The following is a 16,495-nucleotide window of genomic DNA, read 5'->3' as shown; positions in this document are numbered from 1 at the left end:
GGCTTTTAAATAGTGTTTCTAATTTAATCAAGCAATTAATGTTTAATTTAGATAGTACAATCTTTCTAATGTGTGGAATTGCACCAAGATTTAGATAGGAATCAAGCAGTTTTAAAAGAAATGGAGGGAAAAGGAAAAGAAGTTGAGCTAAGATAAAAGCTGTTATAAAATAAAGATTGTTTATTCCAGTTCTGAATGATATTGGCACACTAATCACTGATTCTCATTAGTGTCAGGCTTTCTTGGTGATGCTAACACTGAAGAGGAATAGAAAAGGTGATTATTAATATCTGTCTTTTATTTTTGGCTGGGGTGTGTATTATTTGCTCAGGAAAACACAGACTTCACAATGTGACAAACCCTGCAACACTTTCGTTCCCTCTGGATTTAAATTGGAACTCAAGTTACCTATCAAAGCACATGGAATCCATTATAGAAAGAACAGAAGTATTTTGGTTGGAAGTAATTAGGAGAGGTCTCAAATTATCACAAAAGAAATAGTAGAAAGTGAGGTCTCGAATTATCACAAAAGAAAAAGTAGAAAGTGATTCTCCTTATTGAGGAGAATAAATGTCTGTAGGGAATTGAACTTTACATATGGCAACTGATCAAGCACAAATTCACTGAGGTCTGTATGATTAGCAACAGAAAATGCAAAGCAAAGTTTTCTAGCCAGAGAAGTATGTTACCATGGCTGGCGCTGGGGGCAGAATACTTGGCGCTGGACTTGCGGATGATATTCTCATGGATCTGGGACCACTCACTCTCATTGTTGCACCTGCAACAGAAGGACGGGCATTATGGCTCTTACGGCTTTTTCAACATCTGGTCTGATGTTCCAACTGAAATGCTAACTTTGAAGGGAAATTTCAAACTCACTTTCCTATGTTTTACTAAAGGCCTGTTTTCCATTTAGGCCCATAGAAGATTCACACTTGGGGGAAGTGCTGAAATTCTAAAATGAATCTCAACAAATATTTTAAGTGGCAAAATATCCTATTCTCTGAAGCAGCAGTCTCCCACATGACAAATTTTTCTCTTCCAGTCCCTTATACACACACACACACACACACACACACACACACACACACACACGGTTCCAGAGGCAAGTTCCTGAGAGGGAAAATACTAGTTCCTTTAAAAAAAAAATTCATATAGAATGTCAAGGAATTCCAAATAGCCAAAATAATGATTGAAATAATGATGAAATATAATGATGATTCAATAATGATGAAAAATAAAAACAAAATTAGAGGTTTCACATTTCTTGATTTCAAAACCTATTGTAAAGCTATGGTAATCAAAACTGACATGAAGTATGATACTGGCATAAAGACAGTTTTATAAATCAATGGAATAGAATAGAGAACCCAGAAATAAATGGACATATATGGTCAAACAATTTTTGGCAAGGATGCTAAGATTATTCAATGGGAAAAAGACTGTCTTTTCAACAAATAGTGCTAGGAAATTTTGTTATGTAGATTTTACTACAATTTAAAAAAATTTTAAAGAAAGAAAACAGAGAGACATAGGCAGCATGATTTTTTGAGTCCAAACTTAAGTGTACATGAGAATCATTTGGAAGTTTTAAAAAATACAGTGCAGTCACATTTTAATGCAAATTCACAACTACAAAATAGAAGGATGAGTCATGTTTCATTTATGCAAAAAATTCAAATAATGTGGATCCCTCAAGATTTTAAAAGTTAAACAAGAATCACAGTATCAACTCTGGGAGCCCAAGGGAACTAGAAATGCCAGGTGGCAATGTTAACATTAGCTGGCAAACAGAAAGGCAGTATACTATGGGAAAACTAATCAAGATTTCTAAATTGTGATTTAGAAATGGAATGTTGTCAAGAATGTACCCCTTCTATAAACTGCACCATTGTCTATAGGATTCTAGGCCCCTTACTGGACAATTTGATCAAGTGTACCTAGGGTTGAATCCAAGCAATCTATATTTTTAAAGATCCTTGGGAAAAAAATAAAATAAAAGATCCTTGGAATTTCTAAGAAAAAAAAATACTACTGTTCAGACACTGCCGTGCCTTGAGCATTGGTTTTGTACGATCATTCAGTAGTCATTATACTGGCCCCAGAGGAAAATCCTGCTAATAAGCTCCGGGCAGTGTAGATATTTGCTTGGGGCTGTTTTAGCCAAACCAAGAGAGGAAGAAAAGTTTAGGAGAGCAGTGAGTTTGATCCACTGTGAAATCCTCTGTAGTCAAGGAGAAGGAGGGCTTAGCAGAAAAGGCTGAATGTCTGAACATATAAAGTCCTTTTCTAGGGGCTTCAGGATTGGGACAAAAGAGAGAACAGAGGAACAGCACTGCACCTCTGTTAATTTCTGACATTTCAGAGTCTTCCTGCAACCACACAAGTACTTGTTATAGTTTAGAAACAGAGACTAGGAATTCCTCATCCTAATGCAGACACCACAATGAAACAACTGAAATGAGACTAGGGTTATCTGTTGAAAATTCCATGTGACACCAAGAGTCCCACAGCCTTGGCTCCACCCCTCTCCCTGTTGCATAGGAAGGTATTGATCCATACCTTCTGATCCTAAAATGGAAGACCAGGACAAAGAAAAGCTCACAGGATCTTTTCATGGTTACTCAGAAGGGTGCAGTCCAGTACAGCCACTTCAAAAAGGAAACTCAGTAAGAGTCTTATCATGAGAAATGATTATGATTTTTGATTTTCTCAGTCTGACTTATTTCATTTAGTAAAATGCCCTCTAGGTCCATCCGTGTTGTCAAAAATGGCAAGATCTCATCTTTAATTTTTTTTAATTTAAATTCAATTTAGTCAACATATATGTATTATTACTTTCAGGAATAGAATTTAGTGATTTATCAGTTACATAGAACACCCAATGCTCATTATATCAAGTGCTCTCCTTAATGCCTGTCACCCAGTTACCCCATCTCCCCATGCACATCGCCCTCCAGCAACCCTCAGTTTGTTTCTTATAGCTAAGAGTCTCTTATGGTTTGTCTCTCTTTGTTTTTATCTTATTTTAGTTTTTCTTCCCTTCCCCTACATTCATTTGGTTTCTTAAATTCCACATGAGTGAGATCATATGCTATTTGTCTTTCTCTACCTTATTTCACTTTGCATAATACCTTCTAGTTCCATCTGCATCTCAGCTAATGACATGATTTCATTCTTTTTGATGGCTGAGTAATATTCCAGTGTGTGTGTATGTGTGTGTGTGTGCGTATGTTGTGGGTGTGGTGTGTTAAATACATCTTCTCTATCCATTCATCTGTTGATGGACATCTGGGCTCTTTCCATATTTTGACTATTGTGGACATTGCTGCCATAAATGTTGGGATGCATGTGCCCCTTTGAATCTTTTTTTTAAAGATTCCACAATATTCCTGTGTGTGTGTGTCTGTGTGTATGTGTGTGTATACCATATCTTCTTTATCTATTTGTATATCAATAGACACTTGGGTTGCTTCCATATCTTGGCTATTATAAATAATGCTGCAATAAACATAGGGGTGTATATATATATTTTTTGATTAGTGTTTTTGTTTTCCTTAGGTAAATACCCAGTAGTGGAATTACTGGATCATAAGTATTTCTGTTTTTGTGGTGAGCATAGCATAAGGTATAGAGAAGATGAACTGCTATGTTGCACACCTGAAACTAATGTAATGTTGTGTATCAACCATATTCAGATAATAATAAAAAAGAAATCAAAGAGTAAGGAACTGAAAAAATAGTATAGACTTAACATAAAAAAAAGTCATATCATGTGCCATCCAAGAGTGTGAAGATTAACTACATAAAAGGGTTTATAATATAGAAGCCATTCAGAGATAAAGGAAATTATTCATTTTGTTGACTTTTGTTAATTTTGTTACTCAATCAGTGGCTCTTTAGAGTTTTTAGTCAGTAAAAATAAGTCTCATTTACTCAGAGATGCTGCAAAAATTATCAAAGATGAAGTTCTCATAGTCCAGAGCTGAAAGGATAATTTCTACTTACAGAATTCCTTCCAAACAAAGGAAGGGGGAGAGTGTTCTTTAAGATGAGCACTTGTGATTTAGCAACTCAGTTGGAAATCAAAAGTGAGAGGTGCTGGCAACAGCACATCTAGCCCTTCCTGTCTGACATGCACACTGTCTCATCTCTTCCAAACAGTCAGTACATCAGAGAAGTGCCCAGCTGGTGAGGATTCAAAGATGTGTCTTTCTGTCAGTTTTTTTTTTTTTGTCACTTTCTAGGTTTACAAGATCAGTAGTTACTTTAACAGAAATCTGACTACAGTTTGTCATAAATAACATACTCCCCCTCTCACTTCAAAAGAAGAGTCTTGAAAATTAATTCCCTCCCTCCAATAGATGGTGTAATTTCAGCATTTCTCCTATAAAATACTAATTATTTTTTTTTTTTGCAATATAGTGGAGACAGTGCTTTGTCAACCACGTTCACAGAGATAATGTGTATTAATTCATTCATCTCTCCTCTTCATGGCCTTGGTTCAGCCATTATCATCTCTTTTCTGGACCTGTGTAGTCACCTCTAACTGATCTTTCAAATATCTCCTTTTCCTGAATGCCAAGGAGCTGTTCAAATCATCTGAAAATAAGTGGACGTGGTGTCATCAGCATATTTTAACCAATCACTAGGATATTTTGTAAGGACAAATTATAAATGTAAGCATTTATTAAATAATCAAATGAGTTGTGATTATAATGAAGCATGATTATGTTATATCCAATCAAATTAATACTTAGAGCATGATTACTGATGTTGCCAATTTGTCCTCAATCATAAGACACATGAGAGACTATGATCTAAAAGAGGTCTGTATGCCTCTGTAGCAGTCTGTTTCCTCACAGAGGAGATAAGTAGCACAGCACTTCAACTACTACATGTCCAGGGATTTTACTCAAGGAATAGGACAGAGAGGTGAGAGGTTTTTGGTTTTTCTACATGGGATTCACAAGTGCTCAGAGGCACCGGAGCAGGAGTATAGGTTCTTCTCAACAGAATTCAGAGTACTCTTCTCATTCACTCGTATACCAAAGCACATGCTAGCATTTGCCTCTTCCCTACAATGTCTATAACTTCTTAATTTCTGTGTTTCTGATGGTTATTCACCCAACTTTCTTCTCCTCTTTCTCCAGGGTAAGCAACACAAAAAACTGTTTAAGAAATTTTAAAGGACTGTAAGACCTTTAAGTTTGCATTTTATTTTTTTTTTAAGTTTGCATTTTAGAAGGAGACCTACTATATAGATAGGCAATGGTTGGGGTATATTCCCATATTTTATTTCACCTTAAGTGAATTAATCTCATAATCCGGTAAGATAGGTATTATCATGTTCATTTTACTGAAAAGAGTGAAGTGGAGCTGGAGTCTAAACACAGATCTACCTGGTCCCCAAAGCAAGACTGGTAGGCAGTGTTGGGGTTGGGGGCAAAGAGAAAAAGGCTGAGGACTATAACTCTGAAACCTTACTTCTGCACCAGGCTTCAGGGCACCGTGTCTCTGACATCAGTCAGCATTCTCATTTTGTCTCTACCTAACTACAACTATTTGGTCGTGACTATGGTTGACAATTGAATTTAGTGCAAATATTCCAATTAAAATTCTTTCTCTTTGGGTGTTATTTTGGCCTTTATTTGGTTGAAAGTCCTAGTAAGCTAGAAAATAAGCAACAACCTACAAATTTATTTATTTATTTATTTATTTTTTTTAAATTATTATTTATTTATGATAGTCATACAGAGAGAGAGAGAGAGAGAGAGAGGCAGAGACACAGGCAGAGGAGAAGCAGGCTCCATGCACTGGGAGCCCGACGTGGGACTCGATCCCGGGTCTCCAGGATCGCGCCCTGGGCCAAAGGCAGGCACCAAACCGCTGCGCCACCCAGGGATCCCCAACAACCTACAAATTTAAAACACTACCGATGCTGACCATTGTTTCATGTAGTCCTTATTCCTTATTAAAATGCAAAAAAGAGACAGAAGTATCCAGAGGATGAAGAAAAACAGCACATATTTCTATAAAAATGGGCTAATTGAACAGAATCTCCAGGACCACGCTGACACAAACCAATTTTATACATTCTTGATATGCTCTCATAGGCCAGGAAATTGCATTTTATTTATGAAAAATTTAAACTGTTTTACAACCTATATATGTTTATTTTGGTACAGAGTATTAAAAAAAGACAAATAGTGCGTGCACACACATACACACTTTAACAGGAATACTTTTACTCCTTCTTTTTCCAGGTGGTAGAAGGGCTTCCATAAGTAATATTTCTGCCCCATTTAGTCACTTTCCTGGGAGAAAGAGTGACCTCTTTGGCCAGAGCTTCTAGAAGAAGGACCTGGGCACAAACATCTCAGTTCTGCCTCTTCCCTCTTTTGGGACCAACCTGTTTGCAGAGAACACACAATCCCCTCTGCACTACCAGGTTCCATGTTGATGGCGACTTTAATAGTCTTTCTGACTCAGGGTTCATGTTAATCACAAGTTGTGGTGGGTTGAATGGTAGTCCCTAAAAAGATATATCCATATCCTAATCTCTGGAACCTGCAAATGTTACCTTATTTGGAAAAAAGGGTCCTTGCAGATGTAATTAACTTAAGGACCTTGAGATCAGAAAATAATCCTGGATAATCTGGGTGAGTCCAATTTCAATGACAAATGTCCTTAGAGAGTGGCAGAGGAAGATTTAGGACATGGGAGAGAAGAAAATGCAGATAGGAGAGGAGGAGGCAATGTGACCACAGAAGCAGAAATTAGAATGATGAAGAATGGGCATGCTGACAGCCCCCAGAAGATGCAAAGAACGGATTTGCCCCTAGAGTCTCCAGAAGGAGTGCGGTCCTGCTGGCATCTTGATTTCAGACTTCTGGCCTCCAGATTGTGAGAATAAATTTCTATGTTATAAATCACCATGTGTAGTAATTTGTTATAGTAGCCATAGGAAACAAATACAAAAGTCCATGTGGCTCATAGATCTAAACCATGATTTCAAATAAGTTTTCTTGCTAATCAAAGTGACATGTTTATATATACTATTTATACATATTTATACAATACATATGTACATATACACATTATAAAATTCCATCTATGCTATTCTATATTATATACCCATTTTTATCTATACCTGCTTATTAACATTGTGCTCTTAGAACCTATCTACTGATATCTTTTAACTCCCTCAAACTGCAGCAAACAGCATTTTATTCTGAGTTTACTAAGCTGAAATTGTTAAGTAATTGAGAATGAAGATTGACTTTTGTCAAGTATCTTTTTTGATATCAGGATGAGTATACATCTTTTCCCTTTTGGATGACTAATATGATGCATTATATGCTAATTGCACTGTGATCAGAGAGTGTGGCTTGTGCCTTATGTAATTTATGGAAATTTTTTCTATGAATAATTTTTAAAAATATTTTATTTATTTTTTTCATGAGAGATACAGAGAGAGGCAGAGACATAGGCAGAGACATAGGCAGAGAAGCAGGCTCCATGCAGGGAGCCTGATGTGGGACTCGATCCTGGGACTCCAGGATCATGTCCTGGGCTGAAGACAGGCACTAAACTGCTGAGCCACCCAGGGATCCTCAACTGTGAATAATTTTTTATAAATGTTCCGTGGACACTGGAAAAGATATATTCTAGTTATTGGATAAAAGATTTGTCTAGAGGTGGGAGGACCACATGGCCTGGCGAGCTGGGATACTCCATTTATGCCTGCTGTCCTGGCAACAGCAGCATTCCTTTTGACTATCAGAACGTCCTGATTTAGATGATAAATTATGCTCACCCTATTTGGAGGTAGGAGGACAAGAGGTTAAGAGCCTCTTAACCAGGCTGCTCAGGCACATGCCTCACCACTCTGTGCCCTGTTACCTATCTGTAAAAGTAGGGTAACAACAGCCCATGGTGAGCATTCAAAGATGCTGTTATTATCTGTCACATCAACTTTATTCAGATTCTCTCTTAAGTCAAAGTTAATTACTTGATTTAAGTATTTATTTCCATCCTTCATTTTTGTCTTTCTGTGTGTCAAGAGGCATGTTAAAAGTCTCTTGCTTTTATTGTGCTTTTATCCTCTCTTTGTATTTCTAATAAATTGACTATAACAAATTTGAGTTAATTTTATTTTATGCATAAGGGTCATGACAATTAGATCTTCACTATAAATTTTACCATATATCATATAAAATGATATAAGAGCATATAAAATGCTCTTTATATCCCTGTGAAGGAATAAAAGGGCTTTCTGGAACTCTGGCAAGCTGGAGGCAGAGATGTTGGCAAGAACACCTGGGCTTGGGCAGCCCGGGGGGCTCAGCAGTTTAGCGCCACCTTTGGCCCAGGGCGTGGTCCTGGAATCCCAGGATCAAGTCCACGTTGCGCTCCCTGCATGGAGCCTGCTTCTCCCTCTGCCTGTGTCTCTGCCTCTCTCTCTCTCTCTCTCTGTGTCTCTCATGAATAAATAAATAAATAAAATCTTAAAAAAAAAAAAGAACATCTGGGCTCTTGGGCTGCTTTCTCTCACCAGTTAAGAAAGATGAATTTGGTCAACTTCTTTAAACTAAAGTACATGGACTGTTGGGCAAATTTTATGTGACTACCATAGGTAATGAAGATATTATACATTGAATTATATATTGTAGTTCAGATGTAAAAGTGGAGCTTACCTATAACCAAGAGTCATTAGTAAAACAAAACAAAACAAATCCTAGCAAACTCCTTTTTAGATGGCACGTAGTATGCCCATGATTTGGGTATATTTCATTTCCTGAGCCACTGGTCCACCTGTTTATTTACCATCTTTTTCTGTTTGACTCACTAGTTCATATGGATTTCTTTTTTTGGTCTCTTATATTACCTTATTCCTTTTTTTTTCCTTCAATTTTGTAGATGAAGAAACTGAAGTTCAGAGAATTAGGGTGATTTTCCCAAAACTCACAGCTTCTGTCTACCAATCACCTCATCTATCTAATCTATTCATCTATCTAATAGATGAAAGCATTATCTTTTTTAAAAAACACACACACGGGGATCCCTGGGTGGCGCAGCGGTTTGGCGCCTGCCTTTGGCCCGGGGCGCGATCCTGGAGACCCGGGATCGAATCCCACATCAGGCTCCCGGTGCATGGAGCCTGCTTCTCCCTCTGCCTGTGTCTCTGCCTCTCTCTCTCTCTCTCTCTGTGACTATCATAAATAAATAAAATAAATCTTTAAAAAACACACACACACACAAAAAAAACAAGATGGAATCACACATACCACTGACTACTTTTAAATCAGCTAACAGGGACAGGGACACCTGGGTGGCTTAGTGGTTGAGAATCTGCCTTCGGCTCAGCCTGCTTCTCCCTCTGCCTATGTCTCTGCCTCTCTCTCTCTTTGTCTCTCATGAATAAATAAATAAAATCTTTTTAAAAAATCAGCTAACAAAGTTGTTATATCAAGGCAGATCTGTATTTGTCTACTCTTAGAACCATCATTCTTTCAATGTGACTTTCCTGCAGGAACAGCACAACAGAAAAGGAAGGGGGAAGACAGATGTGTTTTCCAAGTCTGTGGCAGAGAATATTTGAGACCTCAGTGTGCCAACACTTCTATGTTAGAGTCGTGAGCCTCCTCGCCTCTACATGAACAGGACTCATCCTGAGCTGACTTTCTTTACTCTGGCTCATTATTTAGTGAGTTCTGTTTTGCACTAGCACTAACACACAAACAAATCTAACTAGGCTGTGAGGCTAGAGATGGTGGGCACTGCAAATCAAAACAGAGTAGTTCCATGGGCACGGACCTACTGGATTTAGATCTTCTTTGTAATGGCCCGAGCAGACATTTGGCACAGGTCCTCACCCACTAATAATACAACATATAATAGTCCTGGGTGGATGATGATCCATGGAAAATTGTAATGGAATGATCCATGGAAAATTGGGAAGGCGTAGGCTAGGAGAGGGAGAAATATGAATCATTTACTTCCTTAAATGATTTGTAAGTGAGGAGCAGCATTTTCATCCAACATTGTTTTATATATATGAAGACTTTAGCCTTCTTTTCTCTGTACGAAAATGAGGATGGCCCAATGGCCCTTCATTCCTTTTAAGAATGGGCCTCCATTTAAGAATGCCTCTTATACAAGTACCCTCAACTCGAGGCAGTTTCATGGATAAGGTGGCTATGAAACAAAGACCCCAAAGTGTTCAGAGGAAATGCATGTCTATCTCACAAAAGGAGAGAGTCCCTTCCAGTCATCACAAAAGAGAACAGATTGCCATCTTATATTTATTTCCATTCTCACAAATCTTCTCACGTTATGGGGCATTCTCCCCTGTATCCTTTTATTTTGGATGTCACAGCTATTTTGGGTAAGTTACATAGCCTGAAATTATCTGAATCAATGCAAGTTTTAGATGCTTATATAACTTATCTGACAGAATTGGTTAGAGACTTTTTTAAAAGAGCAAAACCACATAGATTTACTAATTACCCTTGGTATGACCTCCAAACTGAATAGCTGGATGTTACTGTAAAGCTCACCTTAAAAGCAGCATAGTAAGCAACTCTATCATTAAGGTCACATACCTGGGTCTATAGGACAAATAAAGACACAGAAACGGGGATCCCTGGGTGGCGCAGCGGTTTGGCGCCTGCCTTTGGCCCAGGGCGCGATCCTGGAGACCCAGGATCGAATCCCACATCGGGCTCCCGGTGCATGGAGCCTGCTTCTCCCTCTGCCTATGTCTCTGCCTCTCTCTCTCTCTCTCTGTGACTATCGTAAAATAAAAAAAAATTAAAAAAAAAAAAAGACACAGAAACAGCAAGTGTCCAAATATTCAGCAAAAATGTAATTGAGCCTCAAGATGAAATTCCAGTGAAAGCATTATCAAGGATTTAAAGAGTGAAGTATCAAAACCAACCTGATGGAAGTAAAAGAACACACCTTGGAAAACTGTATCAGATGACTCAGAAAGTGACTCTAATGCTGACAAAGACCTGATGGCATGGTTGCATATGAGGAATTTGTTGTTTTTTTTTTAATTTTTTTTAAAATTTTTATTTATTTATGATAGTCACACACACAGAGAGAGAGGCAGAGATACAGGCAGAGGGAGAAGCAGGCTCCATGCACCGGGAGCCTGACGTGGGATTCGATCCCGGGTCTCCAGGATCGCGCCCTGGGCCAAAGGCAGGCGCCAAACCGCTGCGCCACCCAGGGATCCGCATATGAGGAATTTGAATAAAATCTTCTCGTAACACATGAGAGTGGAGAAAATATAATAATACTTCTCAATTTTATATAACATGTGATTGAATATGTGATGGGTAATATACATTTTTTATAATATGACTTAAAATATAACTGACATAATAGATTTAATATTCTAGGTCGTTATTTACCTATTTCATTAAGGTTGACCTAAAAATATATATTTAGACTGTGTCGCACTGTGAATTTTGAGAATGGTCATTGCATATGCAAAAGCATCTTGTATTGGTCACATGAATTATTTATGGCACCTTGACTTCACCCTAGTGTTGGCTTTAGCTTCTTAGCACTCCTCTCCTTTTGTGTCCTAGGCTCCAGGTTCAACATGTCCTGGGCCTGCCTGTGACTCTAGTCCCTCTGGCCACGAGGAAACATGATACCTGTATTTGACTGAATTGCAAATAGTAGTTATCTATGATTTTTCAGGATTATGTCTCATTAGGAAGCAACCTAGTTCTCATGTCTCAGCTTCTTATTGATATTTTCTTAAAATTATGTGGGATCTTCACCACATACACACATGATATTAAACAACATCTATAAAACCAGAGTAATGGCTATAGCAAGAGACACACAGGTCCTTGAAACTTCATTGGTTGAGGCCAACTGAATAATGAAAGAAATGATGAAAATGTCAACAGCTAATGAGGCATTACGCCAATTCACTGATTAAAACTATACAAGGGTTTTTTTTTAATCCTTGCAAAATCCTGTCCTAACAAAGGCTAAAGCACTATCAATACCAATTATTAAATCCTTAAAGCTTCCAATTCAATCTAACAAACATGTGCCATGAAACGTATTGGAAAATATTGCTTCTCCTGAGGGCTAGATTCACTGTGCTGATGTGGATTTAAAACACTAATCCTAGAGGAATTCCATACTCTGCACAAAATCAATTTCACAAACATGAAGTTGGAAGTCTACTTGACAGTCTTAATATTTTCAAATGGAAAAATTATACTACATTTTCACTGTATTAGTCCTTAAAAATTTTTTTTTGATAATGGTCTTCTGTTGTTTGAGAAGCAATTAGGCCAATTATGCCTGACAGCATGATTTCAAGAGGGATGCTGTGCAAGCCCCTTTTCACAATGAGAATCAGTAGTAAAGCAAGGAACAGCTGATACATGCAAAGAGATGCAATTTGGGAGTGCTACCTATAAATTTTGGGAGTGCCCCTGGGAAAAATAGAGTGGAGTAAGAAGATAATGATGATGATTTTGGATTTTATTTAGTCCTCTTCAAAGGAGGAAAGTATATCAAAAGCAGTTCCCAATAGCCATCAATGAAGAGATTTGGTATATGGAGAAAGTCTGTGACTAATGAATAAAAGGAAGAGAAAACCCACCAAAATTTCCTTTGTAAGTTACTATTCCAAAGGAAGATCCTTATCCCATAAAGAACACCACTCTGAACAGAACAGTGCTTAAAGCAAAATAGGTAAATAAGGCGGCCTAGACTTTTATTTTATTTTATTTTTTTAATTTTTAATTTTTTTTAATGTTTATTTATGATAGTCACACACAGAGAGAGAGAGAGAGAGAGAGGCAGAGACACAGGCAGAGGGAGAAGCAGGCTCCATGCACCAGGAGCCCGACGTGGGATTCGATCCCGGGTCTCCAGGATCACGCCCTGGGCCAAAGACAGGCACTAAACCGCTGCGCCACCCAGGGATCCCTAGACTTTTATTTTAAAATTAATAAAATGTAGTTGATATATAAAGGTTCAAATTAAGTGTAATGGTGAATTAAGTTCATTTCCTGCCTGGATCAGAACAGATAGTACAGAAAAATATTAACATACATGAAATACAATATTATGATAAAGATTATTATCATGGTGATGGATAGTATTAGATTTCAATTGGAAAAACAGTATTGGGTTAAAACCAAAATAAGGCAGATGATTTTTTAAAAAAAAATTCTCATAGTTAGAAACACTTAATTTAAAAACTCACTAAACTCACCACAGATCATATTTTCAGCACTACTATTCACTCCTAAGTCTGCAAAGATGGATGGTATGCCTGGATTCTGTTCTTTTTCTTCATTTATTTTTTCTACTGCTTAACAAGAATCAGGAGGAGATGCATCCCTCCTATAAGGCAGACCCACTGGTTAATGAACACTAAAAATAATGCCATGACTAGTTGGGTGTGACTTATGGATCTGTGGTCACAGAAATGAAGAGTGAAACCACAGATCCTCAGAAAAACTTGCTTTTCTTCAACTTGACTTGTGATCATTCTCTGAAGCAATTTGTATCAGGATCTAGCTCAGTTACAATAGCTAGGGGGCAAGTATTAGACAAAGAAGACTCTTTTATATCCAAAACACATGAGAAATTACATTATTAGTTTTTCTGTAAATATGTAATAATGTTTGTTAATCCTAGACAGAAGAGGTAGTAGAGAAGGCTATATACCAGATTTCTAGTTTAGGCTAGAGGTTTCCAAATTCAGCTGCTTCAGAATCACCTGGAAGGCTTATTAGAAATATAGACCTGATTAGAAATATATTAAGAACGTATTAGAAATATATAAAAATCTCTGCATTTTCAAAAAACTCCCTATCTTATACTGCTGCTTTCAAGGGTCATGCTGGAATGTCTTATGTTGTAAATTATTAATATTTCTGATATCTACTACTCACGTGTAAACCTTAAGAACAAAATCCTTTTCTTCCTTTAATTCTGTGAGAGACTGTAGAACATCCAGGATGCTTAGGACTGCACAGCCATATGGTCGCCGGTAGTGCAGGTGAGCGGGGCCTTTCTTTGAGTCATTCAGGAGCATCCGCCCTGAAGCACAGTAGAAAACACTGGTCAGATTGGGAACTCCATGCTCTTCTCCAGTATCACCTGACTGTCATCCAAGGATGCCAGAGTGATAGGCACCTTAGAGAGTTATCTCTAAATTGGAAGACTCATTTAGAATTGAAAGGAGCCATCCAAGGATGCAGAATATTTATGTGGAGGAATGCTAAACAGGCCTTTGGCCAGGGCTCTCCCCCTGCACCACATTCAATCAATTATCCTTATTATCTATGTTAATACCAATAGTTCGTTTATTAATCATATGAGAATGAAACAATGGTTTTATGAAATTCTTAGGAAAATCAGTATGTTAATAGATTTAAATTTCGTAGGCATATTAAGGATACAAAGTTTAATATTTTAGTTGCCAGGTAAAAACTATATATGCAAAGATAAGAACAATGTGTTATTCTTCCAGCCAAATTTTGCTGTCAAAGCTGCTCCTAAACCACTGCCAGAGTGAAAGTTGTCTCAGAAGGAATGGGAGCTTGCTCTTCCTCCTACTGAGGCTGTGCCTATGGTGCTGGCAAGAGGACTTGCAAAAGCAGAACCAGAACTCCAACAAATGCTTATGAAGTATAGCAAAACAAAAGTACAGCAAAACTGGTGTTTTGTTGGCAAAGGATTAAAAAATATCCTTTGACAAAAAATGTACAAGATATGCCAGTATCCAAACCTATGGAGGAAGATTTGGTTAGTCCTAGCACCCCAAATTATGCCAAATGCTTCAAATAAGGCTGAGTAAATCAACCACAGAACAGTAGCAAAAATCACTGTTTTCATCTTGGGTGGGATAAAAGTGAAATACCATACATTGACTGCAGTAAGGATAGTTAACTGTCATTTTGTGGAAAATAGTACAGATACATACTTCTGGATACAAAACACAGCAAAGGCCATTTACCACCTGTTAAGATGGCAACCGGCAACCTGTCGTAAGATCTCTGCAGTGGAAAAGGTGGTACAAAGGCAAGACACTGGGATGGAAAGAATGCCAAAAAAGCAGACCATTTAAAGAGTCTGCGTCCAAAAACAAGTTGGGAGCGGAAGATTTAAAGTGGAAAAAAAAAGCTTTCATTTATGTCAAATTCAGCTACCATAGCAACTGAGCTTAAGGTAGAGTTCCAATACAAGCTGGACTCTCATCCTGAGACCTAACATTACAGGTAAGAGTAAGGCAGATGACAAAGCTCAAACACAGTATAGATCCTTATCCCAAGGTGGGCTGGTCTTAGTCATGTGAACAGTTAAGATCGACAGTACCTATTCGTATCACATGGGCAACTATATATAAATCTCTCTTCATATCTTTGCTGCTCAGATCCTAAGAAAAGAAAAAAAAGTAAATTAAGGCATTGAATATACAGAAAATAGTAAATTTAATTTTGAACCTCATAATCATCAGCTTTTGTTACTTTAGCATATGCTATAGGTGGGGTGGGGGACCAAAAGCACATTGTGGTTTAGTGTTTATAAGATTCCTACAGTGAAAGTTTGAATAACTTATATGCCTGTGGAACTCTATTTTATTTTATTTATTTTTATTTTTTAAATTAATTTTTATTGGTGTTCAATTTACCAACATACAGAAAAACACCCAGTGCTCATCCCGTCAAGTGTCCACCTCAGTGCCCGTCACCCATTCCCCTCCAACACCCGCCCTCCTCCCCTTCCACCACCCCTAGTTCGTTTCCCCGAGTTAGGAGTCTTCATGTTCTGTCTCCCTTCCTGATATTTCCCAACATTTCTTTTCCCTTCCTTTATATTCCCTTTCACTATTATTCATATTCCCCAAATGAATGAGAACATACATTGTTTGTCCTTCTCCGATTGACTTATTTCACTCAGCATAATACCCTCCAGTTCCATCCACGTTGAAGCAAATGGTGGGTATTTGTCGTTTCTAATTGCTGAGTAATATTCCATTGTATACATAAACCACATCTTCTTTATCCATTCATCTTTCGATGGACACCGAGGCTCCTTCCACAGTTTGGCTATTGTGGCCATTGCTGATAGAAACATCGGGGTGCAGGTGTCCCGACGTTTCATTGCATCTGAATCTTTTGGCAACAGTGCAATTGCTGGGTCGTAGGGCAGGTCTATTTTTAACTCTTTGAGGAACCTCCACACAGTTTTCCAGAGTGGCTGCACCAGTTCACATTCCCACCAACAGTGTAAGAGGGTTCCCTTTTCTCCGCATCCTCTCCAACATTTGTAGTTTCCTGTCTTGTTAATTTTCCCCATTCTCACTGGTGTGAGGTGGTATCTCATTGTGGTTTTGATTTGTATTTCCCTGATGGCAAGTGATGCAGAGCATTTTCTCATGTGCATGTTGGCCATGTCCATGTCTTCCTCTGTGAGATTTCTCTTCATGTCTTTTGCC

The 16,495-nt window shown here is 38.0% G+C and overlaps 1 protein-coding gene across 11 annotated transcripts in view; it reads right to left on the bottom strand.

Annotated features, from left to right (window-relative positions):
- DOCK3 (dedicator of cytokinesis 3) overlaps positions 1-16,495 on the bottom strand; it is a 525,841-nt gene that overhangs the window by 106,364 nt on the left and 402,982 nt on the right. For 10 of the 11 annotated variants that reach the window (XM_041761983.1, XM_041761990.1, XM_041761984.1 and 7 more), the window contains 3 exons: positions 15,373-15,433; positions 13,947-14,094; positions 690-778 (listed from right to left, as the gene is read on the bottom strand). In XM_041761983.1, the coding sequence (XP_041617917.1) occupies positions 690-778; positions 13,947-14,094; positions 15,373-15,433 (298 nt within the window). Of the gene's footprint in view, positions 1-689; positions 779-2,562; positions 2,639-13,946; positions 14,095-15,372; positions 15,434-16,495 lie in introns of those variants that run through there. The other variant, XM_041761993.1, reaches the window with a different exon arrangement.

The sequence above is a fragment of the Vulpes lagopus genome, chromosome 7 (assembly GCF_018345385.1).
Source record: "Vulpes lagopus strain Blue_001 chromosome 7, ASM1834538v1, whole genome shotgun sequence".
NCBI classification, from domain to species: Eukaryota; Metazoa; Chordata; class Mammalia; order Carnivora; family Canidae; genus Vulpes; species Vulpes lagopus.
Note: the sequence above shows the minus strand (reverse complement) of the source record. Positions and strands in the feature narration are given on the sequence as shown.